Source organism: Parasteatoda tepidariorum, chromosome 2 (assembly GCF_982258835.1).
Source record: "Parasteatoda tepidariorum strain Cologne lab strain chromosome 2, Ptep-v5.0, whole genome shotgun sequence".
Taxonomy (NCBI): Eukaryota; Metazoa; Arthropoda; class Arachnida; order Araneae; family Theridiidae; genus Parasteatoda; species Parasteatoda tepidariorum.
This window is the reverse complement of record NC_141756.1, coordinates 30,005,057-30,028,423: the sequence shown is the minus strand read 5'-3', so window position 1 is coordinate 30,028,423 and position 23,367 is coordinate 30,005,057. Positions and strand designations below refer to the sequence as shown.

The 23,367-nt window shown below is 30.0% G+C and overlaps 1 protein-coding gene across 1 annotated transcript; it reads right to left on the bottom strand.

Annotated features, from left to right (window-relative positions):
* Positions 1 to 310: 310 nt before the first annotated feature.
* On the bottom strand, positions 311 to 22,883 carry LOC107443031 (uncharacterized). The gene is made up of 6 exons (XM_071177350.1): positions 22,638 to 22,883; positions 17,086 to 17,136; positions 8,905 to 9,028; positions 6,724 to 6,848; positions 5,556 to 5,680; positions 311 to 1,093 (listed from the first exon to the last, which is right to left on the bottom strand). Exons 1-6 carry the CDS (start codon positions 22,777 to 22,779, stop codon positions 668 to 670), a joined length of 993 nt encoding a protein of 330 aa, XP_071033451.1. The 5' UTR covers positions 22,780 to 22,883; the 3' UTR covers positions 311 to 667.
* Between the last annotated feature and the right edge of the window lie 484 nt (positions 22,884 to 23,367).

Here is a 23,367-nt window from a genome sequence, read left to right as displayed (position 1 = left end):
AAAATGCTGTTTATTGCTCACCATATTTAAAAGGGCACCAACCAAAAACTACTGCGTATAATTAATTGAACTTTTTCACACACAAGCCTTGCTATATCAGCTCTCAAAACATATAATGATAATGCGGCTTAAGTGTGAAGTTGGGTTCGAAAAAATACAATTAAATCCTCTGTCGGAAAAACGAAATACTTTCTGAACAACCCTAATTTAAGTAATTTTTTTATTTAAGCTAAGATAAAATACCTACTTGTAAAAAATGATTAGTTCCGAAGTAAAGAAAAATTTAAAGAACAAATTAAAAAAAAGTCACTGCTGTGAACGAATTTTTTTTTAATAATTATATTTCAAAAACAATTAAGAAAATTTACTTTAAAATTTGATTCCAAACAATACAATGGTTTGCTTAATCTGAAAATGAAGTTACAATCTGCACATTTCATACCGCGTCTTCAATTGAATCTCTGATAGAGAAAGCTATCATCGCCTGTGTTTCATAGTACCAACAAGTACAGCCTGTTACGTCTTGTAGCATCCATTATAAGTAGAATTTGCAAAAACAAAATAACAATAAAAAATTGTCAGATAAAATTTTAAAACTATGAGGGAAAAACAAGCTTATCTTTAACCATCATAACTTAAAGGGAGCCAAATAACAGTTCTTTTTTTTTCAAGCAAACCACGCTGGACATTTTCCTTCCAGTAGCATCTCTTCTTCTGAAAGCATATAATTTTCTACTTTCGGAATCACATCTTTTTTATCATTCGGAGGATGGTAATTTTCGTTTAGCTCTAAAGGTTTTAATTTGCTGCTTGATTGAGTACCAATAATATCTTCTTTTATCACAATCATGTTCTCTACTTCAGCTCTAGACTCCGAATCGCTATCTTCTGGATAACTTGCATCTTTTTGGGGAAGAATTTCTGTTTTATTAGCAGATCCATTGAGTATTTCTTCCTCGTTAGTGCGCGTAGCAGGCACGTACTTGTTTTGCTTCCATTCCGGAGACTTTCCTTCTATTTCAATTTTAACAGGAGGAATAAATGGTATCAATTCTTGCTTTTCGAGTATTCTCAAAGTCATTTGTTCAAAAATCTGCAATTTTTTAAGAAAAAGAAATAAATATGTGTAAAAATCGAAAAAAAGAAAAAAAAAACAGTTGAAAGAAGCAAAACTTTTCAATAATCTCGTTTAACCTTTAGTTACCTTTGCATACATTCAAACTTAACGTACTAGACGCTAAAAAAGATATCACCTTGAATACCTTTGGTGATAATAATCGTATTTAGAAATTTTAACTGTTCCAGTAGGATGTGTGACCTCAAATATCTGCTGACAAATTAGTAACAGATATGCTAATTAATTAGCAATAAAAGTTTTGAATATGAGGCATAATTTTTTTAATACAATATTAATATACGTATTTTTCTGTTAAGAAATCTGAAGTTTAAACTATTTTTGATGGGGAACCGAGGAAAATTTAAATTAATTATTTTTAAAGAAATAAATACCCAATGTGTTTAACTTACAAAGAATTTAACTTTCGCAAACGTAAGCTAAAATATTCATTCATAATTTTTCGTTGTCAGTCGATTACTAAACTATTTTTTAATTATGAAATGCAATGTTTATTAATTAAAAGGATAATTCATTTCGGAGGAAAAGGCAAAAGAACGGAGGAGTTAATACCCCGTTGCACCCCCTCTAGCGCGAATGCACGATGCGATACGATCGGGCATTGAGGCATACAAGTTCTGTATAATGTCCTGAGACATTTCGTTCCATATTTGTTGTAACCTTTCTTCTAGTTCGCTCAAACTCGTGGGATGCCCAATTCGCCGTCCCAAATGATCCCAGATATACTCGATTGGAGACAAATCTGGGGATCGGGCACGGCAAGGAAAGGTAGTAACAGTACGGAGACAGTCTTGTGACACCCTTGCCGTATGAGACCGAGCCTTGTATTGTTGAAAAATGGTTCCTGAGAGGAGTTGCATGAGTGGCAACACATGTGGTTGCAGGATTTCATGGACATACCGCTAGGCTGTCATGGTGCCACGGGACAATACTAGGGGTGACCGTGTATTGTAAGCAATGGCACCCCATACCATCACACCAGCTGTGGGAGCGGTGTGTCACTGTACAGCAAAGGCAGGATTGAGGCGACGCCCACACACGAACACACACACACGATTTGCCACACACGAACACGATTGTCATCACTGCTGAGATTGAATCTGGATTCGTCGCTAAAGACGACTTGGTTCCATTCCGCTGTAGTCCAGTTTCGCAATTATTTCTTGGTGCGCTAATTTTTTTGTCAATGAGTATATATCTAGAATAATTTTAAATCGACAAATAAAAAATACTTTTTCATAGAATTTCGAGTAAAATGGAAACGTTAACTTGTTCGAAATAATAGGCATTGTAATTATTTTGATTTGTGAAGCTAAGGGTTATTTCCTCTCATTCGACATTAACATTCCAAATGTAACGGAATTTTTTGACCTCCTTAAAAGTGTATTTAAAGCTAACAACCCAAACAAATTGTACTGCATAGCTTTTCCAGAAATTTGTGACTAGGTTATTGTTATTTCAGTCCAAGAGTATTTGTCCTTATCGTACATAAAACCTATAAACCTATTTTAATGTTGCGTTACGTTACAAGTAATTCTGATCAAAAACTTTTTGCTCAAAAATCATTATTTAAGACATTACTTAACCTTTAGCTATCTGTAACTGTCTCGATTGTATAATATATATATATTCAATGTAACAAAATTATAAGATCTGTGTGGTTTTTGTAACTTTTATTATTAGTAATATAAATTCTCCAATAAAAATGAATGAATTACTATATATATATATATATATATACACACATTTAACCATAAATATTTTGTGAACGACAATCTGTTACAAATTTATAAGACCACCAGTGTTAAAATGATCGTTTTTACTAAACTGAAAACGTGTTGATCCACCATTTTTCAGGATAAATTCAAAAACTCGGATTTTTCATTGACTCAATTAAGTTTTCTAGCTAAGTTTCAGGAATTTTGTCCCATCCATCCATGATAGTTACTTCAAGGTCGTAAAAAGAAGCATATCGGCTGTTATTTGCGTACACTTATCCTACCACGCAGTCCCACAAGTTATCTATAGTATTAATATCAAGACTAGGCTTAGGATTTCAATTTTTTTCTTTCTGAAACCAATTTTTAGTTGATGGGGATACATGGTATGGCGCAGTGTCTTGTCGAAATTTCCAGTTTGACCCATCTAGATGCGGACCAGAAGGTATAAGGGATTGGTAAGGCAGTTGTTGCTAACAACTGGAGTCCGTTTTTTCCAGAAATTCGTTGCCGGTTGCATTTACTGTGATACACTTAAGCTCCCCACACCATCCCCGAGTCCACACCCATCTGTCTGCGGAAGAAATCACGAGGTTCTGTTCGAAAATCATGTGAGAAGTAATTATTGCCATCCGGGACATCCAAATTGAACTTCTTTTCGTCGAAAAGAATAATATTTTCCCCAGTAGCATCCCAGGTCATGACCACATTTGTCCACTTCAGCCTCTCTTCTTTATGATGCTTTAACATTCTTGGTTTTCTTTTTAACATTTGAATTTGGTCTCAAAGTGCATCAGACTGTTGTATGGACAATCTACTACTACTTGTACTATTTCTACTTGTCTGCTGAGTTATTTTGAGCGCAGACAAGTTCTGTTTCGTCGCAAGTTTGAAAATGTACCTATTATCTCGAGCTGATAATTTACGCTTCCTACCGTATTTTTATTTTACATAACAATCTTTTTTGCTTAAAACGTTATGGACAGCAGCTTTAGAGCGTTTAATTAACTTACATATTAACATTCCCCCCCCCCCTGCCGGCCAGGTGGCCGAGCGGTTAGCGTGTCTGACTGCGAAGCCATAGGCTGCGGGTTCGAATCCCGCTCTGGGCATGGATGTTTCTCTCTCTTTGTGCTGTCCTCTGTTGTGTGTGTGTATGATGTGTGAATGTGGCCCACCCTATAAACGGGTTTGTGGCAGTGTGGCGTGGGCAATGTTGTTCGCCTCCGTGACTTTGGTTCACAGGTGCCCACTAGGTAACGCGAAATGAGCAACAATTCTGGCATAGTATAGGCAAAGATACAAATTCAGTGCCTGCCATTGGAAAAAAAAAAAAAAAAAAAATATTAACATTCCAATCTTCTGGAGCATTAAAAAAAAATCATTTTCTAATTTATTTCTTCTAGTTCAGATAATCCTTTTCTGCGTGGTATTTTGAATTTTCTTAAGAGAACAAATAAATAAAACTCTCACTTTCTTTATAATATTATCGTCTGCGTTTTCTCAGATGCTAATAGTTACCGTTTTCATACGATTTTGAAAGAAAAAATAATAAAGATTTTGAAAACGCAAAAGATTTCGACCAGATTTTAAAAAATCGTTTGCCATGTAAACCTAATTCAATTTTTTTTCACTTTTTGATTTATTTGAGAAAATACAACTTGTTGAAGCTGCTTCACTATTTTAAAATTACAGATTTTATGCATAAAAACGAGGGATATTTCAGGTGGGTCTTATAATTTTGTAACACACTGTATACTACTATTTATGGTGCTTCAAAAAGTAATAATTCATTATATACTAATATACTCTATCATACTAACTAAAATAATTTAGTATAAATTTATTATACTACATAAATACTTCTAGAATAAATCCTCCTCAAATATTCAAAAAAGTCATATTGTAATATTAAACTAATATTAAAATAGCTAACATTCATGAATTTTTGAAATGGAATATAAGTCACATCTGGATTTGTATCTCATCAATTATATGCACATTCTTCCAACAGAAAAATATAATCATTCAAGCATAGTTGTATAAAGTTTAATTTAAATTTCCAAGTAAGTTTAAGAACTTGAATCACTTACAAATATATATTTCATTAATATTAACATTCAAACTGCATGTGTGTATAACTATATTCGATCATATCAAATATAAATTGCGAAAAATTATACGAACGCGTAGACTGGAGCTAATTTATAAAAATGAAATTTTAAACAAAATCGTCTGTCAAAATGGAAAAAAAAGAGAAGGTAATGACAAATTGATATAAACGAGAGTAAAGTGAGAGAAAAATTAGTGATAAACAAGACGAGAAAGGAGTTTTCTTTTTGAAGAAAGAAAGAAGTTTTCTGATGAAACGAGTGTGAGCGTTCAATAAAGTATTGTGAAAATTGTAACACATTTGTTACGTTTGTTTAATTAGAATGTTATAAATATAAATTTTCTTTTTTCAAAAAACTTTTTGAATTACTTTAATATTAAAGTTTCGAAACCCAAAATTGGTGAATATAAAACGTATTGGAATTCGTCTAATCCTCTTAGTTTTGCTACCATTTTTTCAGTTTCTTAAGTACCCACCTCAAGAATTTAGTTTAAAATGAGACTATCGTATCAGATGTATGTATGTAGTGATGGTGAGAATCGTAAAATAAGTTTGTATGAAAACTTGAATTAAATATATAATGTCTTACTTCTTCAACATTTTCACCAGTTTTGGCACTGCATTCAAAAAATTCGAGATTTTCACTTTTGGCAAAATTTTGGCCTTCTTTAAAAAGTACTTCCCTTTTATGAAAAAGGTCAGATCGAGCACCAACTGTCAATTATAAAATATTTTTATTAAAAGAAACTTGAAATCTTAAGAAAAAATTTTCATAAATGAATTTTTTTTCTCTGGGAAAGTAACATTATTTTTGCGTTAATGCTCAATTCGTTAAATTCGCAATTCGTTAAATACCCAACTGTTCTTGAATTATATCAGTGGATACTCTAACATAATAGATAGTTCATCTTATAAAAACGAAAAGGCACACAAGCAGCTGAGAAGTGGAGAGATTGCGACACGAGAAGTTGTCTTACCATATGAATGTCTCACCCTCACTAATATATTCAAACCAAATATTTTCTCATCCAAATATTTTTTATAAATGAAATTTCCAATGTCAATTTTAATTTATATCATCCAAATGCCACAATGCACACATACAGACATATTTTTTCCCATGGAGATATGCAGAAATTTTTAAAGTTTCAAACATGTGCACTTTATATCAAGACTAAGGGATACGAACTGAAGATTACGCTAACTCTATGGTCATAAACAACCCTTGCATTACTCGGCAAAAGATTTAAATTAGTATTTTTATTTCAGAAATCCTATAATATTCAATTAAAAACAGCTAGTAATATTCCGATATAAATATTTATTTTTAAGCTATCTGTGAAAATAAAATGCTAGAAGTTGTTACTTATGCCACTTGCCAAAACTAGCAAGCCTGCTATGGGAAATCATAGCGAATTTGCAAGGAAGAGAGTGCGTTTCTTGTTTTTCAGTGGCACCATCTACGGCCAAGAATACGACTTAAGTCACACGAACACGTCAAGGCCTGTTTCACACGGAGAGTCAATTCATTCATACACAGATCGTAATCTTAACCTTAACCAGAGAACGCCCAATCTCCAATTCAGTACCTCTAGAGGTATTGATTTTTTATCGGAACTTGGTAGACTTTGGGTCTCCGGGGTGATACACGGGGATTATTCGGCTCGCGGGATTCGAACTCATGATCTCAAGAACAAGAGCCCAACAAACCAGGCAATCTCGGCCCAAATACTAGAAGTAATTAATAAAATAAATACCTATGAATATGATTGCTTCTGGAGCTAATTTCCTCATTGTGTCACACCATTCTCCAAGTTTCTCAAAAGTACGATTGTTTGCAGTATCATAAACCAGAAGAATACCGTCTGCATTTCTAGTTGCTCTGGAAGAAAAAAAATTTAAATATATCTGTCAGCATTATCTATAAATATATATATTTTTTAAATTGTTGCTGTTGCTCTTCGAGGACAAAATTTTATTACTGAAGGATACTTACTTACTATTAAGGTAAATATAAAAATAAATTCAGGAAGTTTAAAAAAATGAAGGAACAAAGTAGGCATACAAAAAGAATTAGTTGTAGTACTTTATTTAAATCGCTTTAGAGCTGCAAAATGGGATAATAGCGATGGTCTGGCAAACACCCCAGGATGATCTGGACACGCCATCACAGTTTTGATCCTTAATAGAGAGGATGGCTCCCAGCTTTGACAGCCCAGATATCTGTGTGTGAAGTCGAGTACTTCACGATGGAACAATTTAACGAGGATCGATATAGCACACCCTCATTCCCACCCACACTGACACATACACACACCACTGGTTCATCGTCCATAGTTAGTGATGCTTTACCTTGGTGATCTACTGGAAACTAAGTCTTACGAACAAATTCATTGTAAGATAGGAAAAGAATAAAAAATCGCAAAAGTGCACAGGGCCGCAAACGCGACCAACGTCACAAATTATACGCGAATAGTAATGATTTTTTTTTAATGTCTTAAGGATACTAACATTTTCAATATCAAAAATCTGAAGAATATCAAAACAATATCAAAAATCTGAACAATATCAAAAATCTGAAGAATACCGTGTGGATTTTCCGACATTCTGGAAAGAAAAAATTTAAGTAGATTCTAACTGGATCATCAAAACAGTTTTATTTTTTCTTTGAGGAGAAGATCTTATTACTTAAGGATTTTAACTTATTGGTATGGTAAATGTCAATCAATGTTCCTGCCCCCCCACTTCTGGTCATTCTGGAAATTTTACTGAATTCTAACATCATCGCAAACAATGCTGGATATGTAGGGTACCTCAGTATTTGGCGCAGAGTGCCACCAACCGATTCGTCTTATACTGGTTTGTTTTGTTCTATGCTCAAAAGTCATGATGGAATAAGCTTATACTAGTAGAAAATTAACGGAGGAGATCCCCAGGGTCAAAAGTATATAAGAGTTAAAAAACAGTGGTACTATCATTTGTAATATTTTGATATGACACAATCTGACATGAGGAATACGGTTACTGGGCTATATTTAATGTTGTCGATTAAGCTGATGTCTAGCAAATGATTGAAATTCGAGGGAGTACAGTTTCTAGCGTCGCTATAGAATTTGCTGTTGAATTTGGCAATGAAGCATTTAATTTCTTCTATGTCTAGATTCTTCCTTAGCAGTCTGTTGCTGATAGCTCTTGGGGCACCAGTCATGTATCTTAAAAATTTGCCTTCTGTGTATGACGATTTTTTCTTTAAATTATCATTGATAGTAGTTAGGGCAGGGCTAGCCATCACAAACAATCTGGCAACAAGCTTGTTTGTTATAAAGAGAATTGTAATAATAGTGGTAAGTGATACAGAATTTTTTTAAAAATAATTTTGTATTATCTTTTTCAAAATTTTCTTCTTTATATTCTAATAAAATTTCATATAAAGTAAGAAATAAAGCAAATGAACAATTTAAATAACTTTTTTCCCGCGTAAACTCTCATTATACGATAATATAAATTTACCAAAATCAGTTCAAAGGAAGACGAAATTTCTAAGAGTTTAAAATTAGTTTAAGACTAAAAAAGAATTAAGTAGAAATTATAATTTAAGTTTAAAATGGAACAAGCCTAGCTTAAAAAAGCATCAGATATCAGTATTTGATCAGGATGAAAGTGATGCAAATTTAAATTCAGCATAACTAATTGAGCAATTCTGAATCCTTGTGATGGTCTCCTACCGTCCCTTAAAGTTTCTCCCAATAATCCTGAGTATTCAACACATGGTTATTAAAAATAAATATCAATTAAGTTACGACATAGTGATGATATAAGTAAATAGTACAATCAAATAAGAGTTTTATTGGTAAATACGTTATATTTTGCAAAAAGTAAGTTGTATTTAACGCTAAAATGTAACAAATTTGAATTAAAAATGAATTTTTTGTACTTACATGGACATTAATTCACGATATCTCTCTTTACCAGGATGAACTCCAAAAAATAATTGCACAGTTTTATCCCTTACCTTAAGTCGTTTAGTGTTGTAGCCCCCGACGACTATTCGATTAAAATTGTCTAAAATGATGATATACCCTTTAGTTGAAGTAAAACTTTCACTGACAAACATGAGTAAAATATATTCAGGCAAAAGTACCAACTATGTGCATTCCTAAGCATTTAATTTTTTTTAAAAAGTCCTTCTTTCTAAATTTTATTTATCCTTTCTTCTTAAGTCATATCAATGTTCTATATTTTTGTGCAATGATATCACTGCTATTAATGGTCATTAAATTATTATTATTATTTTGTTTCAGTAGATTTTAAAAATTTTTGGAAAATTGTCTAAGCAGAAGATAACAAAGAAAATGAGAATAGAGTTAACCCTTTGACGCAGAACTTTTATTAAGCATACTTTTCATTATTTTGCATCAATCCAGGACAATGTGAGTGAAAAATATTATATTTATCATATTAATAATTTATGGATATGAAATACAGCATGAAACACCGGTGTCGGCGTGAAAGGTAAAATCTTTCAAACACTGCTCATTTCCAAACAATAATTTTTCAAATTTGCAATTACTTAGATCTAAGAGAAACAATTATTCTTCATTCAAATTTCTTTAATTCACAAAATAAATTATGGATAAAGTTTTGAAAAATACCAAAATATACTTTTGCTTATGATTAAAGTATCAGAAAGAAATATATAAAAAGGACACCGATATTCGAAATGCGTTAAAGGGTTAAAAACACAAGATAGTTACGATTCCGGTAGCAGAAATCCTCCAGCACGGATACGGAAGCTGCAGATTATCAGAGCATCTGCAGATTTTTTTTCCATCAATAGATTTCAAAAAAGTCAGATTTGAAAATTACTACGAGGAGAAACAGAAAAGACCTTTTTTCTAAACCCTAAACGTAGGGTAGAGTGGGGTCAATTGTAACAGGGTACGATTGTAACAGAGCAAAAATTTCGAGTGTCAGGTTCTAGATTTGGTTCCTAGGTGGCGCACAAGGTGTATTTAATAAATCTGCATGTACAGTCCGCAAAAAAAAAAAGATATCACCCTGAATAACTTTCGTTCTAATGATCCGATTTTCACGAACTAAGTGTCAATCTTAATGGTTCCTGGGGGTGACCTCAAATATGCTAATTAATTAGTGCTAACTATTAATTAAGTTACGAAATCAGACACAAAAACGTACTTTCTCTGAATAAACATATATTTTTTTTTACATATTTGGAATCTAGACACTTGAATTAGGGGGGGTAGACAAAATTTTAAAACAATTGGGTCGTAAATTGGGTTGCAATAAAGGTTTATATATTTGGCGATAGTCCAGAAAACCGCCAAAAAAGTCGCCTGCGCAAATAAATATTTTAAGATAACCCTTGACTGATTCAAAAGAGAAACGCTTAATTTTACTAGGTTGCTAGGCAACCAATTTCTGACTGAAAAAAAATTGAAATAATATTTTGTGATTGCTCTGAGAGGTTTAATTAATAGTTAATAGAAAACACCTCGAAGTTTCTAGGCAATAGACAATTTTTAAGTTCATTTATGTCCAAAAAGCAAAATAAATAAATAAATAAATAAAATAAAAAATTATTTTAATCTCTTTTGAAAGGAAAATTTGAATCGATTTATAAGTTTTCAGAATTTAAATACATGAACTTTTTATCTGATATTATTTAGATTATGCTATTTTTGCTATGTTTATTCGAGGATTTCATACTAAAACCAAATTAACATAACTTATAATAGCTATATACAAAATTTTAGGGATAATGATTTTTACAGCTTTAATCGAGTCTTCTAGGCATGAAAGTTTGAAGGAAAAAAAAGTGCATGAAAAATAAAATGTAGATTGTATAGTAATTCTAATGCACATTCACAAGGTTTTCTGTAATTTACGATTTCTTTTTTCTATAACTCAATGAATTGCTGAATGTTTAGTGGCATTTTAAAAACATTGAAATATGTTATGTTTAAGAATAAGATATAGAAATAATATGTTGCATATTGTATGATTCATTGCTTAAAAAATTGCTTCATTTTGCTAGATATTCACGTTACATGGTTTTCTTTGGATAAAGATGATTAGCAAATAGCATCCACATGTTTCGATACATTCTGAAACTTACGTTCACAAATTCACCATAAAATGTCGCACAGCATATTCTTCAATTACGATAAGCTACATTTACCACCAAATACTGCTACTATGATTATTTTTGTTATTTATATATCAGATATATATATATATATCAGATATATATATATATATATATATATATATATATATATATATATATATATATATATATATATATATATATATATATATATATATATATATATATATATATATATATATATATATATATATATATATATATATATATATATATATATATATATATATATATATATATATATATAACGTCGTTGCCGAGTGGAAGGATTAAAACAGGTCATAGGTCGGGAAGGAGGGTACAAAATTTATTTATTAATTATTAGACAAGAGCAGTCATGAGAATGAGTGAAAGTGCACATGAAAAGTTGCGCTCCTTGGTTATATGTTGGGGAAAATCTTGAAAAGTAAAATCCGTAATATGTCTTAATTTAGGGAAAGAGGGAACTCTTAGTAGTTGCTATTGGTTTATGAAATAGATCGAACGTTTCCCACACAAGAGCAAAGGGAAAAATGTCCTGCTCTTAATTAAATGCATACTTGAGCCAAAAATAGATTTAAGAACAGGATGTGGTTTTTAAAAGTGTGAGAAAGTATTTCGTTTAGAATAATTAATTAGGATGAAGTTTTATAGCAAAGAAACTAACATAAAAAGATCAATTGAAGCTTTTTATGTTACATATATATATATATCTGATATGATACTCTCTTTTTAAACAGAGCGCGTAAGGCCCTTAAGATACTGAAATGGGGGCACGAAAACTTAAAAGATTTTTTTTTTCCTAATGCCCGCCTGTGTTAACATCAGTCAATTCAGGCATCTACAGGGCGACAGATATCTGTGTGGCCTAAGGATTCCTAACGAGCATCAAACATTCTCAAAATTAAGTGTTCATTCACTGGAAAATTTAGTGTTTATTCAATTTAAGAACTGTTCCTTCACTTGGTTATCTTACTACTTATTATTTAAACCACCAAAAGTTTAAAACAATATTATGTAAGTTATCTAAATTTTTTTTACGTAATTTGCATTTAATAACAAATATGTCGACATGCATTTAATAACAAATACGTCATTTAGCTAAAATTACAAATTTTGAAATTTTTATGATTTTTTTTAAAGACAAGCTAACTTAAGTATTCCTTCACTGGTTAGTTTACCCTATAAGATTTTGAGAAATTTGCGATGTTGTGAGAGATGCTTAAAAATGTTGACTGCGTATTTTTATTAATATTTATAAAATATATATTCAAGAAATTGATGAATATTTTATCCCAAATTTATTCATTCGTATGTATATTATTGAAATTTTATCAGTTATTGAGAAAAAAAATTAAAAAATAATCACATTAAAGAAGCACAATCTGTTGTATAATCATATTCTATCAGAAGCATGCTTTTATAAAACTCCACATTCTCTGAATAAAATGTATTTTATTCAATAAAATGTTTTATTCAAATTTCTTTACTAAATTGCAAATAGAATTTTAGACGACTAAAGAAGAAACATCGTATTTTATAGCTTAAAAAAATAAAAATGAAAAGATAAGCAAACGATTATTAGCGAAAAAAATATGAATGAAATTTTATGCTAAGCGCGCGAAGTCAAGTTCCTCGCAAGTTTATCACATTTTAATATTAATCGCTCCATTTAATCATTTCTTCATTGTCGCCAAATTATTTTTTTTAAAAATAATTAATTTTAATTTTTCTCAGCTTCTAATAAATAAAAACAGTTGAAACTTTAGATTTTTCAATTGAAAAATATGTAGATTAATATGGTATAAAAAAATTCATACCTTATAATTCAAAAATTTTTCATCCTTAATTTAATTAAATAATAAAAAATAAGTAACAATTATTAAAAATTATTTTTTTCGTGAAATTATCTTTGGGTAAATGAGTTTTATGACTGGGTGAAATTTTCTTCGAATTGCTTTATTAGTTTTTAAAATATGACTAAAAACGTAAAAAGTGAAATTAACATTAAGGGGTACGAACTTTGGATCGCTCTCCTGACCAAACTATGGGGACCATATTTCCCAGATTGCGGCTACCCCCTATATTTTGAATGTTAATAATCCAAATATGTAAGAAAAAATAGATGTTTATTCAGAGAAAGTACGTTTTTGTGTCTGATTTCGTAACTTAATTAATAGTTAGCACTAATTAATTAGCATATTTGAGGTCACCCCCAGGAACCATTAAGATTAACACTTAGTTCGTGAAAATCCGATCATTAGAACGAAAGTTATTCAGGGTGATATCTTTTTTTTTTTGCCGACTGTACACTCCTGCTCTAACCATTTTTATGTACTTTTGAAAGAGTTACATCACAAAAGATATTTTCACGCTACAAAAGTACTTTTTTGGTATTAGAATATTATATTGTAACAAATTAATTTTGTTTAAACAAATAAAAATTATTAACCGAATATGTAAGTGGACACCTTAATTAACATATCAAAAGAAAAAAGACTAGTTTTGTTAATTAACTAGCATTGTTTTTAACAAATGAAGCTGAAATGGCGCCTTGGGGACGATTGTAACAATAAGTAAAGGGACGATTGTAACAGCTGAAAATAAATAATCTTATGTTTACAAACCATTACTTAACTCTTTAAGAACCACCAATAGTTTCCTATATCATTTATATCATGTTGCATGAGCATTATTTTATTTGTCACCTTTCACAGCATAAATTAAAATTTTTAACCGCTTAAAGTTAAAAGTTTAACCCTTTAGGTCTCTGCTCATTATTATTTTTACTCCTAAAATATCACTACTATTCTGATCAATAAAAAAATATATCTCAACTATGATAAAAAAAATAACTATGTTTTAGTTGAATTTATGAACTGTTACATTTGACCCCGTAAGTGGGGACAATTGTAACAAGTGCACGACTGTCAAAAATTGTCCGGGACTTTATAAACACCCTGTATATTGGATTTTTTGTTAGTTAAAAACAGTTAAGTAAAAAATGTTACAATTGACCCCACTCTCCCCTACTCAATTACTATTTGTTTCAAGTCCTTATAGTAAAACTTTTTTTTAGCTAATTTGCAGATATATAATCGAAAGAAAAATGATGACTTACAAAATTTCCAAATAATTTTTAATTGCAGGACAAAGGAACCTAACTCGGGAATCTTTTCGTTGTTTACTTTTAGATTGTAAAAAGATGCCAATTTTTTTAACTTTCAAATATTCAATTATTCATCTATTTAAGACCGTATAATTAGTTTAAAATATTAAAATAACAAATTTTTTACGACATTTTGTGTATAATTTTTTTCGACTTCATATGTACTAATTTTGCTGTACAGTGTGCAAAAAATAAAAACAAACAAACCACCCTGAATAATTTTTGATCTAATGATCGGCTCGTATCGTTTTCATGGCTTCACAATCCTAGTAGCTCCAGTGGGTGACTTCAAATATGTTAATTAATAAGTGCGAATGATATTTTAAGTTACGAAAAACGTATTTTCTCTGAATAAACATACCTTTTTTGCGACGGATTCGGATTTCTGACCCCCAAAATATAGGGGTAACCTCAATCTGGGAAATATAGTCTCAATAGCTTGGGCAGGAGAGCGATTCGCATCCCTTAGTTTTACTTTTTGCGTATTTTGCTATATCTCGAGAACTTTCTAACCGAATTGAAAAATTATTGCACATAATTATAAATTTCGTTTATCCAAAGATAATTCAATGCAAAGAATAACTTCGAGTTAAATTTATAAATTTTCATTATTTTACTTAAGAATGCTTGAAAAATGAACAAAATCGGTCGAATAGTTCCTGAGAAATCGAATATTAAATACCTGAAATTTTTGAAATTCAATTTCTCATGAACAGTTCAACCGATTTTGTTCAGATATTGTATTTTGCCGTGTAAAATTATGTTCTGTAAAATAATGTAAGAAATTGCGTACAATACAAAATTTTTTCGACCATTATTAAATAAAATAATAAAAAATATTTCCTAAAATTTAAATTTTTGCATGGAATTATCTTTGGATAAACGAATTTTAAAATTGTGTGCAAAAATTAGGTTAAAAAGTCCTTACGGTTTAGTAAAATAAGCAGAATGTGAAATTAATATTAATTGGTCCAAACTTTGGAGAGCACTTTTGACTAAACTATAGAGACCATGTTTCCCTAGATTGCGGCTACCCTCAATATTTTGGGGTAAGAAATTCGAATGCATCGAAAAAAAAGTATGTTGTTTATTCAGAGAAAATGCGTTTTTGTGTCTGATTTCGTAACTTAAAATATGGTCTGCATAAATTAATTAGCAAATTTGGGGTCACCCCTTCGAGCCATTAAGATTGAGTCCTAGAGTATGAAGATCCAATTATTAAACCAAAAGTTTATCCAGTGAGGTCCGTTTTTTTCTCCTTTTTTCTTTCTTTCCTCCCGCACTTATGCTAAAGTAAGCCTAATATTTATAATAAAAGTCTCAATCCGACTATTTTAGCGGAGCAGACAAATTTAAAATTATGAAGTGCTGCAAATTGATTCTGAAAATTCTGCTACCGGCGTTACAATAATGCACCGTGCTCCTGTAATGTATTTATGCGGGGGTAAATTATTCAAGTAAATTTAATTTTAGTACACCTGAATTTTCAGGTAATTCTCAAATTTTTGAGTAGTTTATTAGTCAGAAAAAAGATCTATTTGAACTTATTCAGTTTACTGATGCGGAAGCCTTGTATCTTTTGAAGAGTAAGCTCTGTGAGGCTCATCTCATCTCTATTTTCAAAATTCTCTAAAATGTAGGGTGATCAAGAAATTTGATGAGGTTTGTGAAAAACTTGTACATTTTTTTTAAATAGGAATAATCTTCTTCAGCTGACTAAATTTCAAGATATCAGCAGTTTTTATCACTTTCTTAGCAGTTTTTCGAGGGATAGAATTTTTTTTTTAGATGTCAAAATTAAACCTTTTTTTTTACTGTACAATAAATTATTCTTCTAAAGTGAATTCTAACGAATTTTCATACGTCACGCAAATGATACTATTGCTCAGTACATTCAATTAACATACATTCTCCTGAATATTATTTTTAAAAAAAATAAGTGTATCATACTTGACAATAAAAATATTAAACTACATATTATTTTAAAATAAATATTTTTAAATTAATTTTTAAAAAAAAATCAAAGTAAAATATAAAATTTTTAAAAACCACGTTTTTGTAGTGGAGAATAATAATTAAAAAATAAAAATTTGAAAAACGAAAACGTGAGGCTTATGAAATTCATAACAGTAATGTTATATTAGTGTGTGTATGCGTGCTCATGAGAATATGAGTATAGTATATATCTGTAATTGTAATTGTATCTGAATGTGGATGTGGAATATGTTTGTGTATGCATGTGTATGTGGATGTATATGTGGCTGTGTATGTGGCTGTGCATGAGTATAAGTAAGAAAATGTGTATATGTATGTGTATATATACTATTATGTATTTCATGCACCCCACGTTTTTCGTCTTTCAAATTTTAAATTTTTTAATTATTATTCTCTACTACAGAAGCGTGGTTTTTAAAAATATTATTTTTTACTTTGATTTTTTTTTGTACTCACTTTCAAAATCTCAATTTTTTCACTCACTGTGCACAAAATTTTTCAACTGACATGTGACACTAATTTAAAATAATCGAATCGATAACAAAAGACATTCGCGAAAATACTAATTTTTCTTTAATTTTATTTTACTTTGTATGTCTTCTTTTTCTTCATTTTCATGCATTGTCATCCAATTCTGAACTATGTGCCAAATTTGAAGTCTGTAACTAGTCGGGAAGTTAATTTAAAATCGATAACAAAATACCACCCGAACAGACATACATGAAGGCAAGTTAATATAAACGTGGTAAAAAATATGCTTAACCAAAAATTAATTTTCATGTAAATTACCTTCGAATTTTCCAGTGATATATGTTCGAACCAAACATGCTTTTCCTACGACTGAAATTTAAAAGAAATAATGAGTAATAAATAAATTATTCCTGCTTATCAAAACAAATTAGCGAAACTAAGAGCTAAATAGAAATGTTTAATTCATGCAGTCTAATTAAACTCTAATACTTAAGCAAATTAAAACTAACTATTAATAATAATAACTAATTGCTTTTTGGTCACGAATTTAAAATTCCTAAACTTTATAATATCAGGGCTGACTACTACGTTCCTCGAAACAAAATAACTTGGGCCCTCACTGGGCCAATATTCATCAATCTTGGTTCAGTAAGGGTTCCATGGGCCTTTATTTTTCCGATACTGGCCTTATATAGAATTTTCAGATTTACCCGATATTTTACAGCCACTTTACAACCAGTATCGGTCCTATATAGAATTGTCAGATTCTCCTGATATGTTATATCCATTATTTAGCCAATGTAGGTCCTATATAGGCCATTCTAGGACAAATAGTAAAAAAATCTAGACATTCCAATATTGGTAAGTCAGTGCGTGCTATTACAGGATCGACCAAATTTTGAACCTAATTAGCCAATTGTTGCTAGGGGCGTTTTACGAGTGTTAGAAAATTAAAAACTATTTCTATGTCTAAACAACAAGCTAAATCTTTCAATCATAATTTTTGGTAATTTTGCGAAAATTTTGAGAGGCTCATCACGAGAGAGCTGGAACTAAGTGGCATTTCAAATACATTTACATGTAGTGGTACGGAAAATAACTTTAAATCAGTTTTATAAAACAAAGAATGATACATACTTTAAAACATAAATTTAACTACCAATCGGAGATATTTTCCAAAAAACCATTGAAGATCGGATCCCTTATATTATAATTTCTTAAAGGTCCTTTAAGGGATAATAATACAAAGGATCCTTTAAAGGTATTATTATCATAATTTTTTTAAAATAATGTACTTATAAGTTATTGGTACTATGAAGCCAAAGTTCATCAATAGCTACTTCTATTATTTATTTTCTATTCTGTTATTTCTATTCTATTCTATTCTATTATTTATATTAGACAACGCCAGGTTCTGATGTACACAGGTCGCCGGCAATGGATAATACACATCTGTGCATTGAATATGACAATATTGTGAATATTATACAAAACGATAATTGAATACGATATTATTGTGAATCATGTTACATTTTATTTTGGGTAAAGAAATATCAATGTAGAAATTAGATTGATACAGAAAGTATAACTATACATTTATGACAATCCTCGCGATACTATAATTTGTACTATGAGTGTTAATGTTTGTGTGAGTGACAACTCGAAAATACAGACAACACATAATCCTTGTATCCAATAGAGATGAGAGTTGAGCAAAAACAGCGGATAGCTCAACCAAACATTCTTACTTTACATATCTGAGTACACACATTTAAGACATAAATCACGTTATTTTCTGCTTTTATTATTATTTATGAACTCTAAGTATGTATTTCTACTTATATTGTAATATTTCATCCCGAAAACAACAACCATATATGCCTCCAATTGTTTTCGAAAAGTAATCTATGTTCTCAAGGAGCTCGAGCAATAACACAGTTAGTGTCAAAGAAGTTTACATGGCCTTCGATGTACAAGGATGTCAAGAAATGCATTAAGACCTGTCTATCTCGTCAAAGTTCCAAGATACAGCGACACGTATATAAATCACTTGGGAGGAATCTACCAACATTAGAAAGATTCGACAAAATTAATCTTGACATAATTGGACCCTTGAAGAACTTCCCCAAAACATTAAAAATTACAAATATTAGAACATTAACAATTCCAGAAACATCTCTATAAATCATTTGAAGCAGTCTGCAGACTTGAAGAGCAACACTTCTTCGATTATTCACAGTCACCAGTCATTCATAAATGGGCTACTCCAAATATTAAAGTGAAAATGGTTACTTTTTCTAACGAACCGTTAAGAAGGCTGTTTCGTACAAGTCATCAAGTGTTGGGAGACCTGATAAAGTTCCATCTAAATTTCTCGACACATTCGAATGAGGTTTTTACTGGAAGAGGAGTAATGAAATGACATGACGTCAAGCACGCATTCTTCATTTTTAAATTACTTTATGAACTTTTAAATTACTTATTATATATGAACTCTAAGTTTGTATTTATTCTTATATTCGAAATTGGACTAGTTATTCTTTTCATCCTTATATTCGAATTGAACTAGTTACTAAAAAAAGGACTAGTTATTCTCTAGTTATTTTGTTTACTTTGTTTTTGCGCTTTACCCATCACAATTATTTGTTGCCAAATTTAACTAAAACGCATTTTATATAAATTCTAATTTAATGTTAACAGTATTTATTAAATGTGTTTATTCATTAAACTATTTATTTGGCTTCAAGTTAAGTCTCAACTCTTGGATGTCAATAATAAGAAAATAATAGCTTTTAGTACTTTTTTAGGCTAGCCGAAATCTTTTATCTAGGGCTAAAGAAACTGATTGGCAAGCTAAATTCATTTTTATTACCAATTAAACGTGTCAAATAAATGAAAGACTAATTTTAAGTTTTTTTTTAAACGTAAATGCTCATTTACTTGCTTATGCTGTCTTTTAATTTTTTGAGGTAAATTATATTTTAAAGCTTATTTTTTGCTTTAAAATGTAGTGTGTTTAGAGTTTAGATATTTTATTTTTAAGCCTTTAACTTAAACCATAGTCAAAAGTGAAAACGTAATAATAACAGACAAATTTTTGGAGATTAATATATATTTCCGGTAAATACTGTAAAATAAAGGATAAGTAAATAATATACGTGTAAGAAACTTTTATTAATTTTAGGCTGATGGCAAGGTAAAGATATCTAGATCTTCTTTACGTATTTAAACTCATATTATACAATTTATCGGTTTAATAGCTGTCATTATCTTCAAAAGAGTTTTATGTACAGTGCACAAAGAAAAAAAAAAGAAGAAAAAAAAAGAAAAAAAATGGACCACCCTGAATAACTTTTGATCTAATGATCGGATCTTCATTTTCTAGGACTCAATTTTAATGATTATCGAAGAGGTGACCTGAAATATATGTTAATTAATTAGTGAAGACGGTATTTTAAATTACGAAATTAGACTCGCAAACGTACTTAGTATAAATAACTTTTTTCGACAGTTACGAATTTTTGACCCCCAAAATATAGGGGGTAGTTGTAATTTAAAAAATATAGTCCCCACAGTCTAGTTAGGAAAGCGATCCAAAGTTTGAACCTTTTAATGTTAATTCTACTTTTTACGTTTTTCGTCATATTTCCAGAACTTATTAAGCGAAATGAAAAAATTTTGCACATAATGACAAAAATCGTTTATCCAACAATAATTCCATGCAAATATAACTTTCAGTCAATATTTCTTATTATTTTATTTAACAGCGACACGTATATATATGCGTGATTCTCACGAAATATGACAATTCACTGTCCCTTGCTCCAAGATCGAATACTATAATACTAAAAGAACTTTTTTTTTTTAAAAAAAATTACTAAATAGCATTACATTAAATATTATTAATAATAGCAAAAAAATTAATAAATAGCATTTAAAATGACTTTGCACATTGACTGTTTCGTATAGTTAAAGAATTTAATTGGACTTCAAAATGTCATTTTCCTGGTATGTCCCAAACAATGTTTCCAATAATAACTAGCTTCAAAACTTCCCATACATTTTTCAATATCTAATTTTTTTTTATCTCAACCGGTGTAAGTATTTCTAGAATGTACGCAGAGGGTATTATTTGCAAAAACTTCGTTTAAGATAATTTTTTCTGTCGATAATTTGTTTGTCCCAAGAAAATCTGTCATTTTCCTGGCTACTTGTATTTAGTGGTTTATAACCAAAATAGATAGTGTCAGCAATCAATATCTTATGTTAATAGATTGATCAGATGCCCTCCTATATGAACATGTTTTGTTGCATGAATAAAGAACCAATTTTCGGGTTCAAAATCTATTTCAAAAATTTTTTCAAGGTGAGTAGGTTTTTGTGTTGTCATTTTCCTGGCTTCTTGAAATCATTCATAACATAAACTACATAGATTTATCTGAGTTATTTTAAGAAATCCTGTTGTTTTCTGCAGAATATAAACGTCTTAGGCCAAAATATTAAATTAAATTAAAGTTATATGCTATAAAATGGTGAATTTGTCATCATCCTGGCTGTCATTTTCTTGGCTTATGAATGCCAGAACATTGAAGTGTTACCAGATTTTTTTTTAACTGCTAATACTGTAAGGAAGGAAAGCAAATATTAACCTAATACCAAGTTTATGTAAGATTGTAATTTGCTTGAGTGTTATCAAAGTTATTTATTTATCTAATGATTGATTATTATACACAATTTTATTCTGTACATATCAGCAACAAAAATTTTTTTGATTCTTCCTACACTGGAAAAAAGAATTAATTTAAGCAATTTATGATCCATCTAACATAAAAGCCTAAGTTGAGTTACTTACTATTAGCTCAAAATGACTGTTTTTTATACTTCTAAGCGTATATGTCATTTTCCTGGCATTCAAGATTTAGTGAAGTTCTATTTTCTTTTCTTTCTTGAGCAAATGTCAATAAATTACACTGCTGTCTGTAAGATATTAATAAGAGTAACTAAAGAAGTATACAAAAAAAATTTTAGATTATTTTGAGGACTTTAAATTTGAAGAAATTTTTTGGTCTGAATTGTTATGTTTAGAAAGAATCACCCATATATATATATATATATGGTCAAAAGAAATTTTAATTGTAGGGAATATAAGATATTACGTAATTTTTAAGAATGTAATTTTATACAGCAAAATACAACATTTGAGCAAAATCGGTCAAGTAATTCCTGAGAAATTGAATTTTAAAATTCGATTTCTCAGTTACTCAAATTTCGTATTTTGCCATGTAAAATTACATCTTTTAAATGCTGTAAAAAATTTTATACCTTACAATTCTACTTTTTTCTTCAATCATTATCAAATTAAATAATAAAAAATAATAATAAATATGTGCTGAAAGTCATATTTTGAGTGGAATTTTAATTGGATAAACAAATTTTTGTGTACAAAAATTTTTCAATTTGCTTAAAAAGTTCTCAAGATATGGCGGAATACTCAAAAAATGAAATTAACATTAAGGGTGTCTAAACTTTCGCCCTCTCTCGTGATCAAAGTATGGGGGCCATATTTCCAAAATTGCAGCTATCCCCTATATTTCGGAGATCTGAAATCCAAATCCGTCTAAAAAAAGGTATGTTTATTCAGAGAGCGTGAAAATCCGAGGATTAAATCAAAAGTTATTCAGGGTGGTCCGTTTTTTATTTTGCACACTGTACATTTGAGCACAAAAGATCTTGTTTTTTTTTTATCTTTCTTAATATTTTTTTTAAAACTTTTAAAAGAATTGTTAATTTCTAGTAGAAAAAAAGTGACATAATTCTAATTGCAAAAAGTAATACTTCATTGTCAATTATAAAAAAGTGACATTACTCACAGGTTTCTCCTAGTACACCAACCTTAAGCCTTATAATATTTTGATTTCTGTTATCCATTCCATTATTTATGTTACTCGTTATGCTTGTTTTGTTACCCATTCCATTTTTTATGTTACTCGTTCTGCTTGTTTTATTACCCATTCCATTTATTTTGTTACATTCACCGCTCAAGATTTCCCTGAACAACCGATTCCAATATTCAATAATAATGTCGAAATCACCTTTCCCCTGCCGTCTGACTATCTCTTATCTAAATTCAGAAGTTATAAATGACTATTATTGTGCTGCTCTCTGCCGATGATAAGAGAGAAAAGCAGTCGGTGATATGGTGAATAAGATAACAATAAATGATAAGGAAAATGTTATAATCGGAGCAAATATTCCAAAACTTTTAAAATTTAAAGAAAATCAAGCCTTTACAAATTTAATTATATAGATAATTGTAAATGGAAATATATCAGTTGTATAAATGCCCCATATGTCGTAAAGTAGTCAGGCTATATATTAGAAACTATAACTAAAGACGGGCATTTTAATTTCATATACTTTTAAGCAATAAATCTTTTCCAAATGATCCTATTTTTTTCCAAATATTCAGCAGATTATTTTCGATTGTTTTTTTTTCTTTTAAAAAAATAAATAAAAGTTAGTTAAATTATTTAGAATCTTCTTACTCACACTATTCATTTGAATTATTGTAGCCGCAATCTTTATTATCCACGATTGTTT

Coding starts and splice junctions, on each gene's coding strand:
- LOC107443031 (XM_071177350.1), bottom strand. CDS start 22,779: ATGGGTAATAAAACAAGCAGAACGAGTAACATAAAAAATGGAATGGGT. Junction 17,137..22,637: donor TGGTGTACTAGGAGAAACCT/GTGAGTAATGTC, acceptor TTTAAATTTCAG/TCGTAGGAAAAGCATGTTTG. Junction 6,849..8,904: donor TATCGTGAATTAATGTCCAT/GTAAGTACAAAA, acceptor TTTTTCTTCCAG/AGCAACTAGAAATGCAGACG.